A 16,079-nucleotide genomic window follows, 5' to 3' on the forward strand; every position below is an offset into this window, starting at 1 on the left:
CCCACATTAACTCCTCTCTCTTTCTCTGTGTCTTGATCTCTCTCTCCCTCTCTCTCTCTGTCTCTGTCTCTCTCTGTCTCTCTCTGACTGTCTCTGTCTCTCTCTGTCTCTCTGTCTCTCTCTGACTCTCTCTGTCTCTGTCTCTCTCTGTCTCTGTCTCTCTCTCTCTCTGTCTTTGTCTCTGTCTCTGTCTCTCTCTGTCTCTGTCTCTCTGTGTCTCTCTCTGTCCCCCTCCCTCTCCTCTGTCATTCTCTCCTCTACAGGAAGCTTCACTGTATGAGGAACAACATCCATATGAATCTGTTTTCCTCCTTCATCCTGCGTGCTGTCTCCATCCTGATTAAAGATGTCCTGGTAGACTCCCTGTCCGTCCCCCTCGCCCCCGGGGCTGACACCCACCATCAGGTAGACACACACACACACACACACTATGCTGGTGTGTGTTTCTGCATAGCAGCGTCTTTGTATATGGACCTCTTCCTGTGTCTCTCGTAGACGGTTGCCGGGTGCCGTATCGCCATGGTGATGATGCAGTACAGCGTCATCGCCAACAACTATTGGCTGCTGGTGGAAGGCATCTACCTGCACAGCCTCCTGGTCATCACCGTGTTCACTGAGAGAAACTACTTCTGCATCTACCTGTTTATCGGCTGGGGTGAGGAGGGTGTGTGTGTGTGTGTGTGTGTGTGTGTGTGTGTGTGTGTGTGTGTGTGTGTGTGTGTGTGTGTGTGTGTTTAGATGTATGTGATTGGTGATCCTCCCTCTCTCTTTTCTCCTTCTCATCAGGTGCTCCTCTGATATTCGTGTTGCCGTGGGTGATAGTCAAATACCTGTACGAGAATGAAGAGTGAGTGAATAAAATATTATTTATTAAATGTGTTGTTTCCATGGGAATTGAATGACGCTAAGACATCTTTTTCTTAGTAAGCCATACAAGTCTCTACTCTGAACAAATGTATACAGTAAATACAAAATGTAAACATTTACTAGAAAAACATCTGCACAGTTCCTCCTGTAAATTTATTTTTGTAAAATGTTCTGTGTAAATTGTTAAAAGTAGTCCTTGTGTATAGAGTTGTATGGTTTGTTAAACTATGAAATCAATGCTTTTTGTTTAGTATACATTTTAAAATGAAAAATCTGAGTCTCAGTGTCATTTGGATACTGTGGAATTGCCCAAATATGATCAGTTAAAATCTGTGACTAGGAGTTTTAAGAGGTCTCTTTAAAATACAAAAATATATATATTTCATATTTATATGTTTTATGAGGCTAGATACACTAATGTTGATTAAAACCCATTATGAGTTGAGACTGTTCCCTCTCTCTCCTTCAACTGTTCCCTCTCTCTCCTTAGACTGTTCCCTCTCCCTCCTTAGACTGTTCCCTCTCTCTCCTTAGACTGTTCCCTCTCTCTCCTTAGACTGTTCCCTCTCCCTCCTTAGACTGTTCCCTCTCTCTCCTTCAACTGTTCCCTCTCTCTCCTTAGACTGTTCCCTCTCCCTCCTTAGACTGTTCCCTCTCTCTCCTTAGACTGTTCCCTCTCTCTCCTTAGACTGTTCCCTCTCTCTCCTTAGACTGTTCCCTCTCTCTGTTCCCTCTCCCTCCTTAGACTGTTCCCTCTCTCTCCTTAGACTGTTCACTCTCCCTCCTTAGACTGTTCCCTCTCTCTCCTTAGACTGTTCCCTCTCTCTCCTTAGACTGTTCCCTCTCTCTCCTTAGACTGTTCCCTCTCTCTCCTTAGACTGTTCCCTCTCTCTCCTTAGACTGTTCCCTCTCTCTCCTTAGGCTGTTCCCTCTCTCTCCCCTTAGACGGTTCCCTCTCTCTCCTTCAACTGTTCCCTCTCTCTCTCCTTAGACTGTTCCCTCTCTCTCCTTAGACTGTTCCCTCTCTCTCTCCTTAGACTGTTCCCTCTCTCTCCTTAGACTGTTCCCTCTCTCCCCTTAGACGGTTCCCTCTCTCTCCTTCAACTATTCCCTCTCTCTCTCCTTAGACTGTTCCCTCTCTCTCCTTAGACTGTTCCCTCTCTCTCTCCTTAGACTGTTCCCTCTCTCTCCTTAGACTGTTCCCTCTCTCTCCTTAGACTGTTCCCTCTCTCTCTCTCCTTCAACTGTTCCCTCTCTCTCCTTAGACTGTTCCCTCTCTCTCTCCTTAGACTGTTCCCTCTCCCTCCTTAGACTGTTCCCTCTCTCTCTCCTTAGACTGTTCCCTCTCTCTCCTTAGACTGTTCCCTCTCCCTCCTTAGACTGTTAACTCTCTCTCCTTCAACTGTTCCCTCTCTCTCCTTAGACTGTTCCCTCTCTCTCCTTCAACTGTTCCCTCTCTCTCCTTAGACTGTTCCCTCTCTCTCTCCTTAGGCTGTTCCCTCTCTCTCCTTAGGCTGTTCCCTCTCTCTCCTTAGACTGTTCCCTCTCTCTCCTTAGACTGTTCCCTCTCTCTCCTTAGACTGTTCCCTCTCTCTCCTTCAACTGTTCCCTCTCTCTCTCCTTAGGCACTTCCCTCTCTCTCCTTAGACTGTTCCCTCTCTCCTTCAACTGTTCCCTCTCTCTCCTTCAACTGTTCCCTCTCTCCTCCTTCAACTGTTCCCTCTCTCTCCTTAGACTGTTCCCTCTCTGTCCTTAGACTGTCCCTCTCTCTCCTTCAACTGTTCCCTCTCTCTCTCCTTAGGCTGTTCCCTCTCTCTCCTTAGACTGTTCCCTCTCTCTCCTTCAACGGCTCCCTCTCTCTCCTTCACTGTTTCCCTCTCTCTCCTTAGACTGTTCCTTCTCTCTCCTTAGACTGTTCCCTCTCTCTCCTTAGACTGTTCCCTCTCTCTCCTTCAACGGCTCCCTCTCTCTCCTTCAACTGTTCCCTCTCTCTCCTTAGGCTGTTCCCTCTCTCTCCTTAGACTGTTCCCTCTCTCTCCTTAGACTGTTCCCTCTCTCCCCTTAGACGGTTCCCTCTCTCCTTCAACTGTTCCCTCTCTCTCCTTCAACTGTTCCCTCTCTCTCCTTAGACTGTTCCCCCTCTCTCTCCTTCAACTGTTCCCCCTCTCTCTCCTTCAACTGTTCCCTCTCTCTCCTTCAACTGTTCCCTCTCTCTCCTTCAACTGTTCCCTCTCTCTCCTTCAACTGTTCCCTCTCTTTCCTTCAACTGTTCCCTCTCTCTCCTTCAACTGTTCTATATCTCTTTGCTCAGACTGTTTCCTCTCTCTCCTTCAACTGTTCCCTCTCTCTCCTTCAACTGTTCCCTCTCTCTCCTTCAACTGTTCCCTCTCTTTCCTTCAACTGTTCCCTCTCTCTCCTTCAACTGTTCTATATCTCTTTGCTCAGACTGTTTCCTCTCTCTCCTTAGACTGTTCCCTCTCTCTCCTTAGACTGTTCCCTCTCTCTCCTTAGACTGTTCCCTCTCTCTCCTCCAACTGTTCCCTCTCTCTCCTTAGACTGTTCCCTCTCTCTCTCCTTAGACTGTTCCCTCTCCCTCCTTAGACTGTTCCCTCTCTCTCTCCTTAGACTGTTCCCTCACTCTCCTTAGACTGTTCCCTCTCCCTCCTTAGACTGTTAACTCTCTCTCCTTCAACTGTTCCCTCTCTCTCCTTAGACTGTTCCCTCTCTCCTTCAACTGTTCCCTCTCTCTCCTTAGACTGTTCCCTCTCTCTCCTTAGACTGTTCCCTCTCTCTCTCCTTAGGCTGTTCCCTCTCTCTCCTTAGGCTGTTCCCTCTCTCTCCTTAGACTGTTCCCTCTCTCTCCTTAGACTGTTCCCTCTCTCTCCTTAGACTGTTCCCTCTCTCTCCTTCAACTGTTCCCTCTCTCTCTCCTTAGGCTCTTCCCTCTCTCTCCTTAGACTGTTCCCTCTCTCCTTAGACTGTTCCCTCTCTCTCCTTAGACTGTTCCCTCTCTCTCCTTAAACTGTTCCCTCTCTCTCCTTAAACTGTTCCCTCTCTCTCCTTCAACTGTTCCCTCTCTCTCCTTCAACTGTTCCCTCTCTCTCCTTAGACTGTTCCCTCTCTGTCCTTAGACTGTCCCTCTCTCTCCTTCAACTGTTCCCTCTCTCTCTCCTTAGGCTGTTCCCTCTCTCTCCTTAGACTGTTCCCTCTCTCTCCTTCAACGGCTCCCTCTCTCTCCTTCAACTGTTCCCTCTCTCTCCTTAGACTGTTCCTTCTCTCTCCTTAGACTGTTCCCTCTCTCTCCTTAGACTGTTCCCTCTCTCTCCTTCAACGGCTCCCTCTCTCTCCTTCAACTGTTCCCTCTCTCTCCTTAGGCTGTTCCCTCTCTCTCCTTAGACTGTTCCCTCTCTCTCCTTAGACTGTTCCCTCTCTCCCCTTAGACGGTTCCCTCTCTGCTTCAACTGTTCCCTCTCTCTCCTTCAACTGTTCCCTCTCTCTCCTTAGACTGTTCCCCCTCTCTCTCCTTCAACTGTTCCCCCTCTCTCTCCTTCAACTGTTCCCTCTCTCTCCTTCAACTGTTCCCTCTCTCTCCTTCAACTGTTCCCTCTCTCTCCTTCAACTGTTCCCTCTCTTTCCTTCAACTGTTCCCTCTCTCTCCTTCAACTGTTCTATATCTCTTTGCTCAGACTGTTTCCTCTCTCTCCTTCAACTGTTCCCTCTCTCTCCTTCAACTGTTCCCCTTCTCTCTCCTTAGACTGTTCCCCCTCTCTCTCCTTCAACTGTTCCCCCTCTCTCTCCTTAGACTGTTCCCCCTCTCTCTCCTTAGACTGTTCCCCCTCTCTCTCCTTAGACTGTTCCCTCTCTTTCCTTAGACTGTTCCCTCTCTCTCTGCTTAGACTGTTCCCTCTCTCTCTGCTTAGACTGTTCCCTCTCTCCTTAGACTGTTGCCTCTCTCTCTCCTTAGACTGTTTCCTCTCTCTCCTTAGACTGTTCCTCTTCTCTCTCCTTAGACTGTTCCCTCTCTCTCTCCTTAGGCTGTTCCCTCTCTCTCCTTCGGCTGTTCCCTCTCTCTCCTTAGACTGTTCCCTCTCTCTCCTTAGACTGTTCCCTCTCTCTCCTTCAACTGTTCCCTCTCTCTCTCCTTAGGCTCTTCCCTCTCTCTCCTTAGACTGTTCCCTCTCTCCTTAGACTGTTCCCTCTCTCTCCTTAGACTGTTCCCTTTCTCTCCTTAAACTGTTCCCTCTCTCTCCTTAGGCTGTCCCCTCTCTCTCCTTAGACTGTTCCCTCTCTGTCCTTAGACTGTCCCTCTCTCTCCTTCAACTGTTCCCTCTCTCTCTCATTAGGCTGTTCCCTCTCTCTCCTTAGACTGTCCCTCTCTCTCCTTCAACGGCTCCCTCTCTCTCCTTCAACTGTTCCCTCTCTCTCCTTAGACTGTTCCCTCTCTCTCCTTAGACTGTTCCCTCTCTCTCCTTAGACTGTTCCCCTCTCTCTCCTTAGACTGTTCCCTCTCTCTCCTTAGACTGTTCCCTCTATCTCCTTAGACTGTTCCCTCTCTCTCCTTCAACGGCTCCCTCTCTCTCCTTTAACTGTTCCCTCTCTCTCCTTAGGCTGTTCCCTCTCTCTCCTTAGACTGTTCCCTCTCTCTCCTTAGACTGTTCCCTCTCTCACCTTAGACGGTTCCCTCTCTCCTTCAACTGTTCCCTCTCTCTCCTTCAACTGTTCCCTCTCTCTCCTTCAACTGTTCCCCTTCTCTCTCCTTCAACTGTTCCCCTCTCTCTCCTTCAACTGTTCCCCCTCTCTCTCCTTAGACTGTTCCCCCTCTCTCTCCTTAGACTGTTCCCCCTCTCTCTCCTTCAACTGTTCCCCCTCTCTCTCCTTCAACTGTTCCCTCTCTCTCCTTCAACTGTTCCCTCTCTCTCCTTCAACTGTTCCCTCTCTTTCCTTCAACTGTTCCCTCTCTCTCCTTCAACTGTTCTATATCTCTTTGCTCAGACTGTTTCCTCTCTCTCCTTCAACTGTTCCCTCTCTCTCCTTCAACTGTTCCCCTTCTCTCTCCTTAGACTGTTCCCCCTCTCTCTCCTTCAACTGTTCCCCCTCTCTCTCCTTAGACTGTTCCCCCTCTCTCTCCTTAGACTGTTCCCCCTCTCTCTCCTTAGACTGTTCCCTCTCTTTCCTTAGACTGTTCCCTCTCTCTCTGCTTAGACTGTTCCCTCTCTCTCTGCTTAGACTGTTCCCTCTCTCCTTAGACTGTTCCCTCTCTCCTTAGACTGTTCCCTCTCTCTCCTTAGACTGTTCCTCTTCTCTCTCCTTAGACTGTTCCCTCTCTCTCCTTAGACTGTTCCCTCTCTCTCTCCTTAGACTGTTCCCTCTCTCTCCTTAGACTGTTTCCTCTTCTCTTTCCTTAGACTGTTCCCTCTCTCTCCTTAGATTATTCCCTCTCTCTCCTTAGACGGTTCCCTCTCTCTCTTTAGACGGTTCCCGCTCTCTCTCCTTAGACTGTTCCCTCTCTCTCTCCTTTGACTGTTCCCTCTCTCTTCTTAGGCTGTTCCCTCTCTCTCCTTAGACTGTTCCCCCTCTCTCTCCTTAGACTGTTCCCCCTCTCTCTCCTTAGACTGTTCCCTCTCTTTCCTTAGACTGTTCCCTCTCTCTCTGCTTAGACTGTTCCCTCTCTCTCTGCTTAGACTGTTCCCTCTCTCCTTAGACTGTTCCCTCTCTCTCTCCTTAGACTGTTCCCTCTCTCTCCTTAGACTGTTCCTCTTCTCTCTCCTTAGACTGTTCCCTCTCTCTCCTTAGACTGTTCCTCTTCTCTTTCCTTAGACTGTTCCCTCTCTCTCCTTAGATTATTCCCTCTCCCTCCTTAGACGGTTCCCTCTCTCTCTCTTTAGACGGTTCCCGCTCTCTCTCCTTAGACTGTTCCCTCTCTCTCTCCTTTGACTGTTCCCTCTCTCTTCTTAGACTGTTCCCTCTCTCTCCTTCAACTGTTCCCTCTCTCTCCTTAGACTGTTCCCTCTCTCTTCTTAGACTGTTCCCTCTCTCTTCTTAGACTGTTCCCTCTCTCTTCTTAGACTGTTCCCTCTCTCTCTCCTTTGACTGTTCCCTCTCTCTCCTTAGACAGTTCCCTCTCTCTCCTCAGACTGTTCCCTCTCTCTCCTTAGACTGTTCCCTCTCTCTCCTTAGACTGTTCCCTCTCTCTCCTTAGACTGTTCCCTCTCTCTCCTTAGACTGTTGCCTCTCTCTCCTTAGACTGTTGCCTCTCTCTCCTTAGACTGTTCCCTCTATCTCTCCTTAGACTATTCCCTCTCTCTCCTTAGACTGTTCCCTCTCTCTCCTTAGACTGTTCCCTCTCTCTCCTTAGACTGTTGCCTCTCTCTCCTTAGACTGTTCCTTCTCTCTTCTTAGACTGTTCCCTCTCTCTCCTTAGACTGTTCCCTCTCTCTTCTTAGACTGTTCCCTCTATCTCTCCTTAGACTGTTCCCTCTCTCTTCTTAGACTGTTCCCTCTATCTCTCCTTAGACTGTTCCCTCTCTCTTCTTAGACTGTTCCCTCTCTCTCCTTAGAGTTAGACCACATTCTCTGTTGCTCACTACTTGGAAGACATTACATTTGCAGAGTATGTAGATTTATTTAGGCTGGGATATAATCAGATCAGATGTGGATCCACATCATAGAGCTCTCGACATTTAAAGGTCATTTCCGATTGAGCCGACATATGGAGCCTTTACCGTGGATGCAGTCTCCTGCGAACGTGGGAACGTTGATGCCGATAATGATGATGGTGATGTTGTTTAGGTGCTGGGAGAGGAACATCAACATGGGTTACTGGTGGATTATACGCTCTCCCATCCTGTTAGCTTACCTGGTGAGTTTACCTCTCTCTCTCTCTCTCTCTCTCTCTCTCTCTCTCTCTCTCCCTGCCTCTCTCCCCCCTCTCTTTCTCACTCTCTCTCCCCTCTCTTCCCCCTTCTCTCACTCTCTTCCACTCTATCCATTGATCTCTAGAGTATTTCAACATGAGGTATTCTGATGTATTAAAGTTACTTAACTATCTGCATCAGCTTCTAGAGTATTTCAACATGAGGTATTCTGATGTATTAAAGTGACTTAACTATCTGCATCAGCTTCTAGAGTATTTCAACATGAGGTATTATGATGTATTAAAGTGAGTTAACTATCTGCATCAGCTTCTAGAGTATTTCAACATGAGGTATTCTGATGTATTAAAGTGACTTAACTATCTGCATCAGCTTCTAGAGTATTTCAACATGAGGTATTATGATGTATTAAAGTGAGTTAACTATCTGCATCAGCTTCTAGAGTATTTCAACATGAGGTATTCTGATGTATAGTGACTTAACTATCTGCATCAGCTTCTAGAGTATTTCAACATGAGGTATTCTGATGTATTAAAGTTACTTAACTATCTGCATCAGCTTCTAGAGTATTTCAACATGAGGTATTCTGATGTATTAAAGTTACTTAACTATCTGCATCAGCTTCTAGAGTATTTCAACATGAGGTATTCTGATGTATTAAAGTGAGTTAACTATCTGCATCAGCTTCTAGAGTATTTCAACATGAGGTATTCTGATGCACAAACACTGATATATTAAGTCCAGTAACTATAACATCGCATAAATCATAAATCTTAACTTCATTTAATAAATTCCAAAATTGTTACTATTTATTAGATATACTTTTTGATAACGTACATTCAGTGATCAAGTCTTAATGTTTAAAACAGTTATTTTACATCTTCAATTATTTGCTATTTTAACCCACTTCAGCAGGTATTGCTAAACGCATCGCTCATTCCACTAGCAGTCAGTGGAGGTAGGACTGCAAGCACTGTAAGATGCTGCTTGTTCCTCCAACATGAAGGAACCATTACACCTCATAGTACAACTAACTGAGTAATTATCCTCCAACATGAAGGAACCATTACACCTCATAGTACAACTAACTGAGTAATTATCCTCCAACATGAAGGAACCATTACACCTCATAGTACAACTAACTGAGTAATTATCCTCCTGCATGAAGGAACCATTACACCTCATAGCACAACTAACTGAGTAATTATCCTCCTGCATGAAGGAACCATTACACCTCATAGTACAACTAACTGAGTAATTATCCTCCTGCATGAAGGAACCATTACACCTCATAGTACAACTAACTGAGTAATTATCCTCCTGCATGAAGGAACCATTACACCTCATAGCACAACTAACTGAGTAATTATCCTCCTGCATGAAGGAACCATTACACCTCATAGCACAACTAACTGAGTAATTATCCTCCTGCATGAAGGAACCATTACACCTCATAGTACAACTAACTGAGTAATTATCCTCCAACATGAAGGAACCATTACACCTCATAGCACAACTAACTGAGTAATTATCCTCCTGCATGAAGGAACCATTACACCTCATAGTACAACTAACTGAGTAATTATCCTCCTGCATGAAGGAACCATTACACCTCATAGCACAACTAACTGAGTAATTATCCTCCTGCATGAAGGAACCATTACACCTCATAGTACAACTAACTGAGTAATTATCCTCCAACATGAAGGAACCATTACACCTCATAGTACAACTAACTGAGTAATTATCCTCCAACATGAAGGAACCATTACACCTCATAGTACAACTAACTGAGTAATTATCCTCCAACATGAAGGAACCATTACACCTCATAGTACAACTAACTGAGTAATTATCCTCCAACATGAAGGAACCATTACACCTCATAGTACAACTAACTGAGTAATTATCCTCCTGCATGAAGGAACCATTACACCTCATAGCACAACTAACTGAGTAATTACCCTCCAACATGAAGGAACCATTACACCTCATAGTACAACTAACTGAGTAATTATCCTCCAACATGAAGGAACCATTACACCTCATAGCACAACTAACTGAGTAATTATCCTCCTGCATGAAGGAACCATTACACCTCATAGCACAACTAACTGAGTAATTACCCTCCAACATGAAGGAACCATTACACCTCATAGCACAACTAACTGAGTAATTATCCTCCTGCATGAAGGAACCATTACACCTCATAGCACAACTAACTGAGTAATTATCCTCCAACATGAAGGAACCATTACACCTCATAGTACAACTAACTGAGTAATTATAATGTAAAAAAAAGTATCATGAAGTCTAGAAATGCTGAATTACCCACAGTCCTCTAAAAACAGAGCCACTTGGCAAGTTGTTGCAAAAACAATTATTATGTTTAAAGTGAAAATTGACTAAATTAGACCCAGTATATTACATTGAATATACATTTTCAATGTCATCTTTTTGAACACATTAAAATGAAGTTTTAAGGTAGTCAAATATTGATGTAAAACCAGAAACCTGCATTTTCATGTTAAAATCATAGATGTCGAGGGGTGATATTTACTTAGCGCTTGAATCATTTTTACAGTGACCATGTATGTTAGTAGGAGAAGTTATAGTTCTGGGAGACCCTACCTATAACATACACAGACAGACAGACAGACAGACAGACAGACAGACAGACAGACAGACAGACAGACAGACAGACAGACAGACAGACAGACAGACAGACAGACAGACAGACTATAGAGAAGCAATTGGCTATGCTAATATTTAGGATGGGCTTAATTTCTTTCTCCTTTTGTCTTTTTCTCGTTCTCTTTCTCAGATGAATTTCTTTATCTTCATCCGGATTATAAAGATCCTGATGTCGAAGCTCAAGGCCCATCAGATGAGATACACAGATTACAAGTTCAGGTGGTTGAGGACTACAAATCTCTCCATCCCATGTTCCCTTCTAAAGTCATGTGCTTGATAAATTAACAGGTTATAAAGTTGTGTGTCTATTGTGTGGTTGGCCTCCTTTTATGACCCCAACTTTTCCTTTCGCACCTTCTGCCTCCTTCTTTCAATTTGATAACTCTCTATCTCTCGCCCTCTCCATCTCTCTCCTTCTCCTCCCCTTTTCATTCTGTCGCCCTCCTCCCTTTTCTCTTTCTCTCTCCCTCTCTCTCACCTTCTCCCCCTTCTCTCTCTCCCTCATACTCTCTCCCCCCTTCTCTCTCTCCCTCATACCCTTCTCTCTCTCTCTCTCTCTCTCTCTCTCTCTCTCTCTCTCTCTCTCTCTCTCTCTCTCTCTCTCCCCCCCCCTTCTCTCTCTCCCTCATACCCTTCTCTCTCTCTCTCTCTCTCTCTCTCTCTCTCTCTCTCCCCCCTTCTCTCTCTCCCTCATACCCTTCTCTCTCTCTCTCTCTCTCTCTCTCTCTCAGGCTGGCTAAATCCACTCTGACCCTCATCCCTCTGCTGGGTATTCACGCCATCCTCTTCACCTTAGTCATCGATGAGTCCGTCCCCAAAGGTTCCAAGATGCGTCTCATCCGCCTCTTCTACGACCTCCTCTTCAACTCCTTCCAGGTCAGGAGATCAAACTTACATCACTTCCTGTATGGGCATCATCGGATGTGTTCCAAATGGCACCCTCTTCCCTATATAGTGCACTATATTTGGCCAGGGCCCACAGGACATTATTAAGACTGTAATGTGGTGTTATGTTGTGTCACCATGGTGATACGGTGTAATGCTGTCATAGAGGTGAAATAGGGCAGTAATAAGACTGTGATGTGGTGTTATGTTGTATTACCATGGTGATAAGGTGTAACGCTGTCATAGAGGTGAAATAGGGCAGTAATAAGACTGTGATGTGGTGTTATGTTGTATTACCATGGTGATAAGGTGTAACGTTGTCATAGAGGTGAAATAGGGCAGTAATAAGACTGTGATGTGGTGTTATGTTTTATTACCTTGGTGATAAGGTTTAATGCTGTCATAGAGGTGAAATAGGGCAGTAATAACACTGTGATGTGGTGTTATGTTGTATTACCATGGTGATAAGGTGTAATGCTGTCATAGAGGTGAAATAGGGCAGTAATAAGACTGTGCTGTGGTGTTATGTTGTATTACCATGGTGATAAGGTGTAATGCTGTCATAGAGGTGAAATAGGGCAGTAATAAGACTGTGATGTGGTGTTATGTTGTATTACCATGGTGATAAGGTGTAACGTTGTCATAGAGGTGAAATAGGGCAGTAATAAGACTGTGATGTGGTGTTATGTTGTATTACCATGGTGATAAGGTGTCATAGAGGTGAAATAGGGCAGTAATAAGAATGTGATGTGGTGTTATGTTGTATTACCATGGTGATAAGGTGTAACGCTGTCATAGAGGTGAAATAGGGCAGTAATAAGACTGTGATGTGGTGTTATGTTGTATTACCATGGTGATAAGGTGTCATAGAGGTGAAATAGGGCAGTAATAAGACTGTGATGTGGTGTTATGTTGTATTACCATGGTGATAAGGTGTAACGCTGTCATAGAGGTGAAATAGGGCAGTAATAAGACTGTGATGTGGTGTTATGTTGTATTACCATGGTGATAAGGTGTAACGCTGTCATAGAGGTGAAATAGGGCAGTAATAAGACTATAATGTGAATATGAACATGTACATATGAATAGTGAGTAAATATTATTTTTGTTGTCTCTTGGTGTCTTTCCTATATATTTTTACATTTTATTTATTTAGGATTTCATGTAACATCTTATCTTGTTCCTGTCTATTAATCACTGGTGTAAAGTACTAAAGTAAAAATACTTTAAAGTACTACTTAAGTAGTTTTTTTGGTATCTTTACTTTACTATTCATATTTTTGACAACTTTTACTTTTACTCCATACATTTCCCCTGGCACCCAAAAGTACTCATTACATTCTGACAGGAAAATGGTCCAATTCACACACTTGTCAAGAAAACATCCCTGGTCATCTACTGCCTCTGATCTGGTGGACTCACTAAACACAAATTTATAAATGATGTCTGAATGTGACCCTGGCTATTCGTAAATAAAAAAAATAAGAAAATGGTGCCATCTGGTTTGCTAAATATAAGGAATTTGAAATGATTTATACTTTTACTTTTGATACGTAAGTATATTTTAGCAATTACATTTTCTTTTGATACTTAACTGTATTTAAAACCAAATACTTTTTTACTTTTACTCAAGTAGGATTTTACTGGGTGACTTTCACTTTATTTGAGTCATTTTCTATTAAGTAATCTTTACTTTTACTGAAGTATGACAACTGGATACTTTTTCTACCACTGCTATTACTGTTCTGTACTTTGTCATGTATTTGTCTGATAAGGTGTTCTTAACCTCTCCCTCTCTACAGGGCCTACTGGTGGCCATCTTGTATTGTTTCGTCAACAAAGAGGTGAGTCTGAATCCCCATTTCCCTCTCACTCCTCTCTCCCTCTCCCCCTCTCGCTCTTGTCTCCCCCCTCTTATAGAATCTTATCATTATCTGTCTTCATCTGCTCCTCTCTCTCTCTCTCTCTCTCTCTCTCTCTCTCTCTCTCTCTCTCTCTCTCTCTCTCTCTCTCTCTCTCTCTCTCTAGGTCCAGTCTGAGATGTTGAAAAAGTGGAAGAGGTGGAAGCTGGGTAAAGACATCGAGGAAGAGTACCGTCATACATACAGCCATTCGCCGCACGTCAAGAGCGGCAGCATCGTCACCGGCAACCTGGCCGGTGTCCAAGACAACGGCAGCGACCCTAAAGACTCACAGTTAACCCCCAACCCCGATTACGACCCAGATCCTAACCCTGCCTCAACCTCCATCACCCCCAATGAGAGCAGTAGATTGGTGGGGTTCTGCCACAACAGGACGGATAAAGCAAAGACTCAACCCTCCCTGCAGTGTCCCTCCACACCACACGGTGGCACTAACAACTGCAGCACTCTGATGGAGAACATTTGTCTGGAGGAGAGGGCACAGAGTTATACACGCCCAGAGGAGGGCGCAGAAAGCAACTTCTGACCAACGGGGGAAGACCATCCCCGGCCTATAGATTGATTGATTGGTTGATTGAGACAACACACCTACTGGAGGGGACCGTTAATGCACTGCAGGTCCAGATCCTATGTAATGATTGATTGGTTGATTGATTGATTGGTTGATTGAGTGATTGGTTGATTGAGTGATTGGTTGACTGCACGGGATTGACCACATTCCCCACTATGTTCAGGACCTCAAGGAAATCTCTTCGTTGACCACGAACATCACAGTTGACGAGGACTACTGCTAAAGGAAAACTAGCAGGCCTGCTAGCTGTGTCCATGTGTTCGACCGCTAACCAAACGCTAACCTCGCTCAACAACTCCCTGGCTACGCTCCGATTCTCCTCCCTTTTCTAGAAGTGTGCACTAGCACCCCCGTCAATCATTTAAAACATAGGATTGGTGTAGCTTCACATTGGCTGGAGGTAATTACCCACCATTTTCAAAATCATGTGTTCTTGTTCTCTACTGCTACTGAGAGCTTCACTTGTCCTCTATGTCTTTGTGAGTGTGGTCCAGATAGAGCCCTATTCCCTATCTAGTGCACTACTTTAGACCAGAACCCTATTCCCTATATAGTGCACTACTTTAGACCAGAGCCCTATTCCCTATACAGTGCACTACTTTAGACCGGAACCCTATTCCCTATATAGTGCACTACTTTAGACCATAGTGCATAGAGTGCCATTTGAAAGCTCAGCGCTGTGGTACTGTATGACCCTCAGCTGCCACCGTACTTCACTGTTGGCCAGCACAGTTTAGTTTAGTTCAGCATGTTCCTACCAAATCACCCATGGAGACGTCTTGTTGATAACATCTTGCATAACTAAACCATTTATATTATAGATCTAATCCGTGTCAAAATAAGTGACATTTACACAGATTTACACACACACACACACACACACACACACACACACACACACACACACACACACACACACACACACACACACACACACACACACACGTTCCTCCCAGAGCGTTCTATCTCTGCCCTCTCAGGCCAGGACAGGACTAGATCAGAACACCCCAGAGAACAGACTCAGCTGTGGAACAACGGGACATTCCAGATTGTTGCCAGGTCTGTCTGGCATTCTGACAGACATTTCTGGAACCCCCGAGGATTATGGGACTGTGGAGGACTGGACCTCTCACCGTCTCTCTGAGAGGATTATGGGTAGTTTGTCTGGGTGCAATTTTTTTGGGAGGGAATATTGAGTTTCACCATGAACTGTTGGCCCCATTTGAGTGGACAGACAGAGTAACAGACAGACTCACAGACAGACTGTATAAAATGTACATTATTCAGGTTCTATAAGGACAGCCAACCTACCGACCACCAATCAGACATAAGGATGCATCATACCAGCTCTTACCTCCAGGGGGACTATAAGGGATGGGGTACCCCCCCCCCCCCTCTCCCCTCCATGCACCCCTCCCCCCTTTGCCCTCTTCCTCTTTTGGTTGACCCGACATATTCTGTCAGAATGTCTGTATCGTTGTGGACTAGCGCTATGGACTAATGGAGACATTACAATGTGTGTACATATAGATGGTGAAGATACAAGGTTTTCTGTTTTTGTGGATGTTTTATTCTGTGACCTCACTGTGCAGGAAAACCTCTAGATCGTAGGTCCTGGAGAAACTCATATGCTTGTGATCTATCCCAGCGTTTCTCAGACTAATCAGAGCTTGATGATGCAAAAAGCTAATACCCAATAGGCTGATCTGTCCTCGCTGAACCCACGTACAGTGCGTGAGGTCTAGGGCGTCGTCATCATGATCAGGGCCCAGAGGATTTCCTGACCACGTTAACTAACCAGGAACGACTCTGCAATCCCATTGTTATTAACTAACACCAGCTAAAGGCCTGGGCCTGTATTCACAAAGCGTCTCCTGAGTGGCGCAGTGGTCTAAGGCACTGTATCTCAGTGCCAGACGCATCACTACAGACACTGTGGTTCAAATCCAGGCTGTATCACAACTGGCTGGGATTGGGAGTCCCATAGGGCGGCACACAATTGGCCCAGCGTCGTCCCAGTTTGGCCTGGGGTAGGCCGTCATTGTAAATAAGAATTTGTTCTTAACTGACTTGCCTAGTTAAATAAAGGTTTAATTTCAGAGTATGAATGCTGATCTAGGATCAGCTCCTCCCTGTCCATGTAATATTATTTGTTATGTTCTTAAAGGCAAACCTGATTCTAGTCAGCACTCCTGCTCCTATTCTTAGAGGTATTGTGAATACGGGCCCTGGATAGGTCCCATGGGCAGGGTAAACTCCTGTCTCTAG

The 16,079-nt window shown here is 45.1% G+C and overlaps 1 protein-coding gene across 2 annotated transcripts in view; it reads left to right on the plus strand.

Moving 5' to 3' along the window:
- The window catches only part of LOC115184164 (glucagon receptor-like), a 31,252-nt gene extending 15,885 nt beyond the window's left edge, over positions 1-15,367 (plus strand). For both annotated transcript variants that reach the window (XM_029745165.1, XM_029745166.1), the window contains exons 7-14: positions 264-405; positions 496-655; positions 787-847; positions 7,657-7,726; positions 10,564-10,652; positions 11,165-11,309; positions 13,121-13,162; positions 13,347-15,367. In XM_029745165.1, coding sequence (XP_029601025.1) covers positions 264-405; positions 496-655; positions 787-847; positions 7,657-7,726; positions 10,564-10,652; positions 11,165-11,309; positions 13,121-13,162; positions 13,347-13,766 — 1,129 coding nt within the window. In that variant the 3' untranslated portion in view covers positions 13,767-15,367. The remainder of the gene's footprint in view (positions 1-263; positions 406-495; positions 656-786; positions 848-7,656; positions 7,727-10,563; positions 10,653-11,164; positions 11,310-13,120; positions 13,163-13,346) is intronic.
- The last annotated feature ends 712 nt before the right edge of the window (positions 15,368-16,079 follow it).

This window comes from Salmo trutta, unplaced genomic scaffold (assembly GCF_901001165.1).
Source record: "Salmo trutta unplaced genomic scaffold, fSalTru1.1, whole genome shotgun sequence".
NCBI classification, from domain to species: Eukaryota; Metazoa; Chordata; class Actinopteri; order Salmoniformes; family Salmonidae; genus Salmo; species Salmo trutta.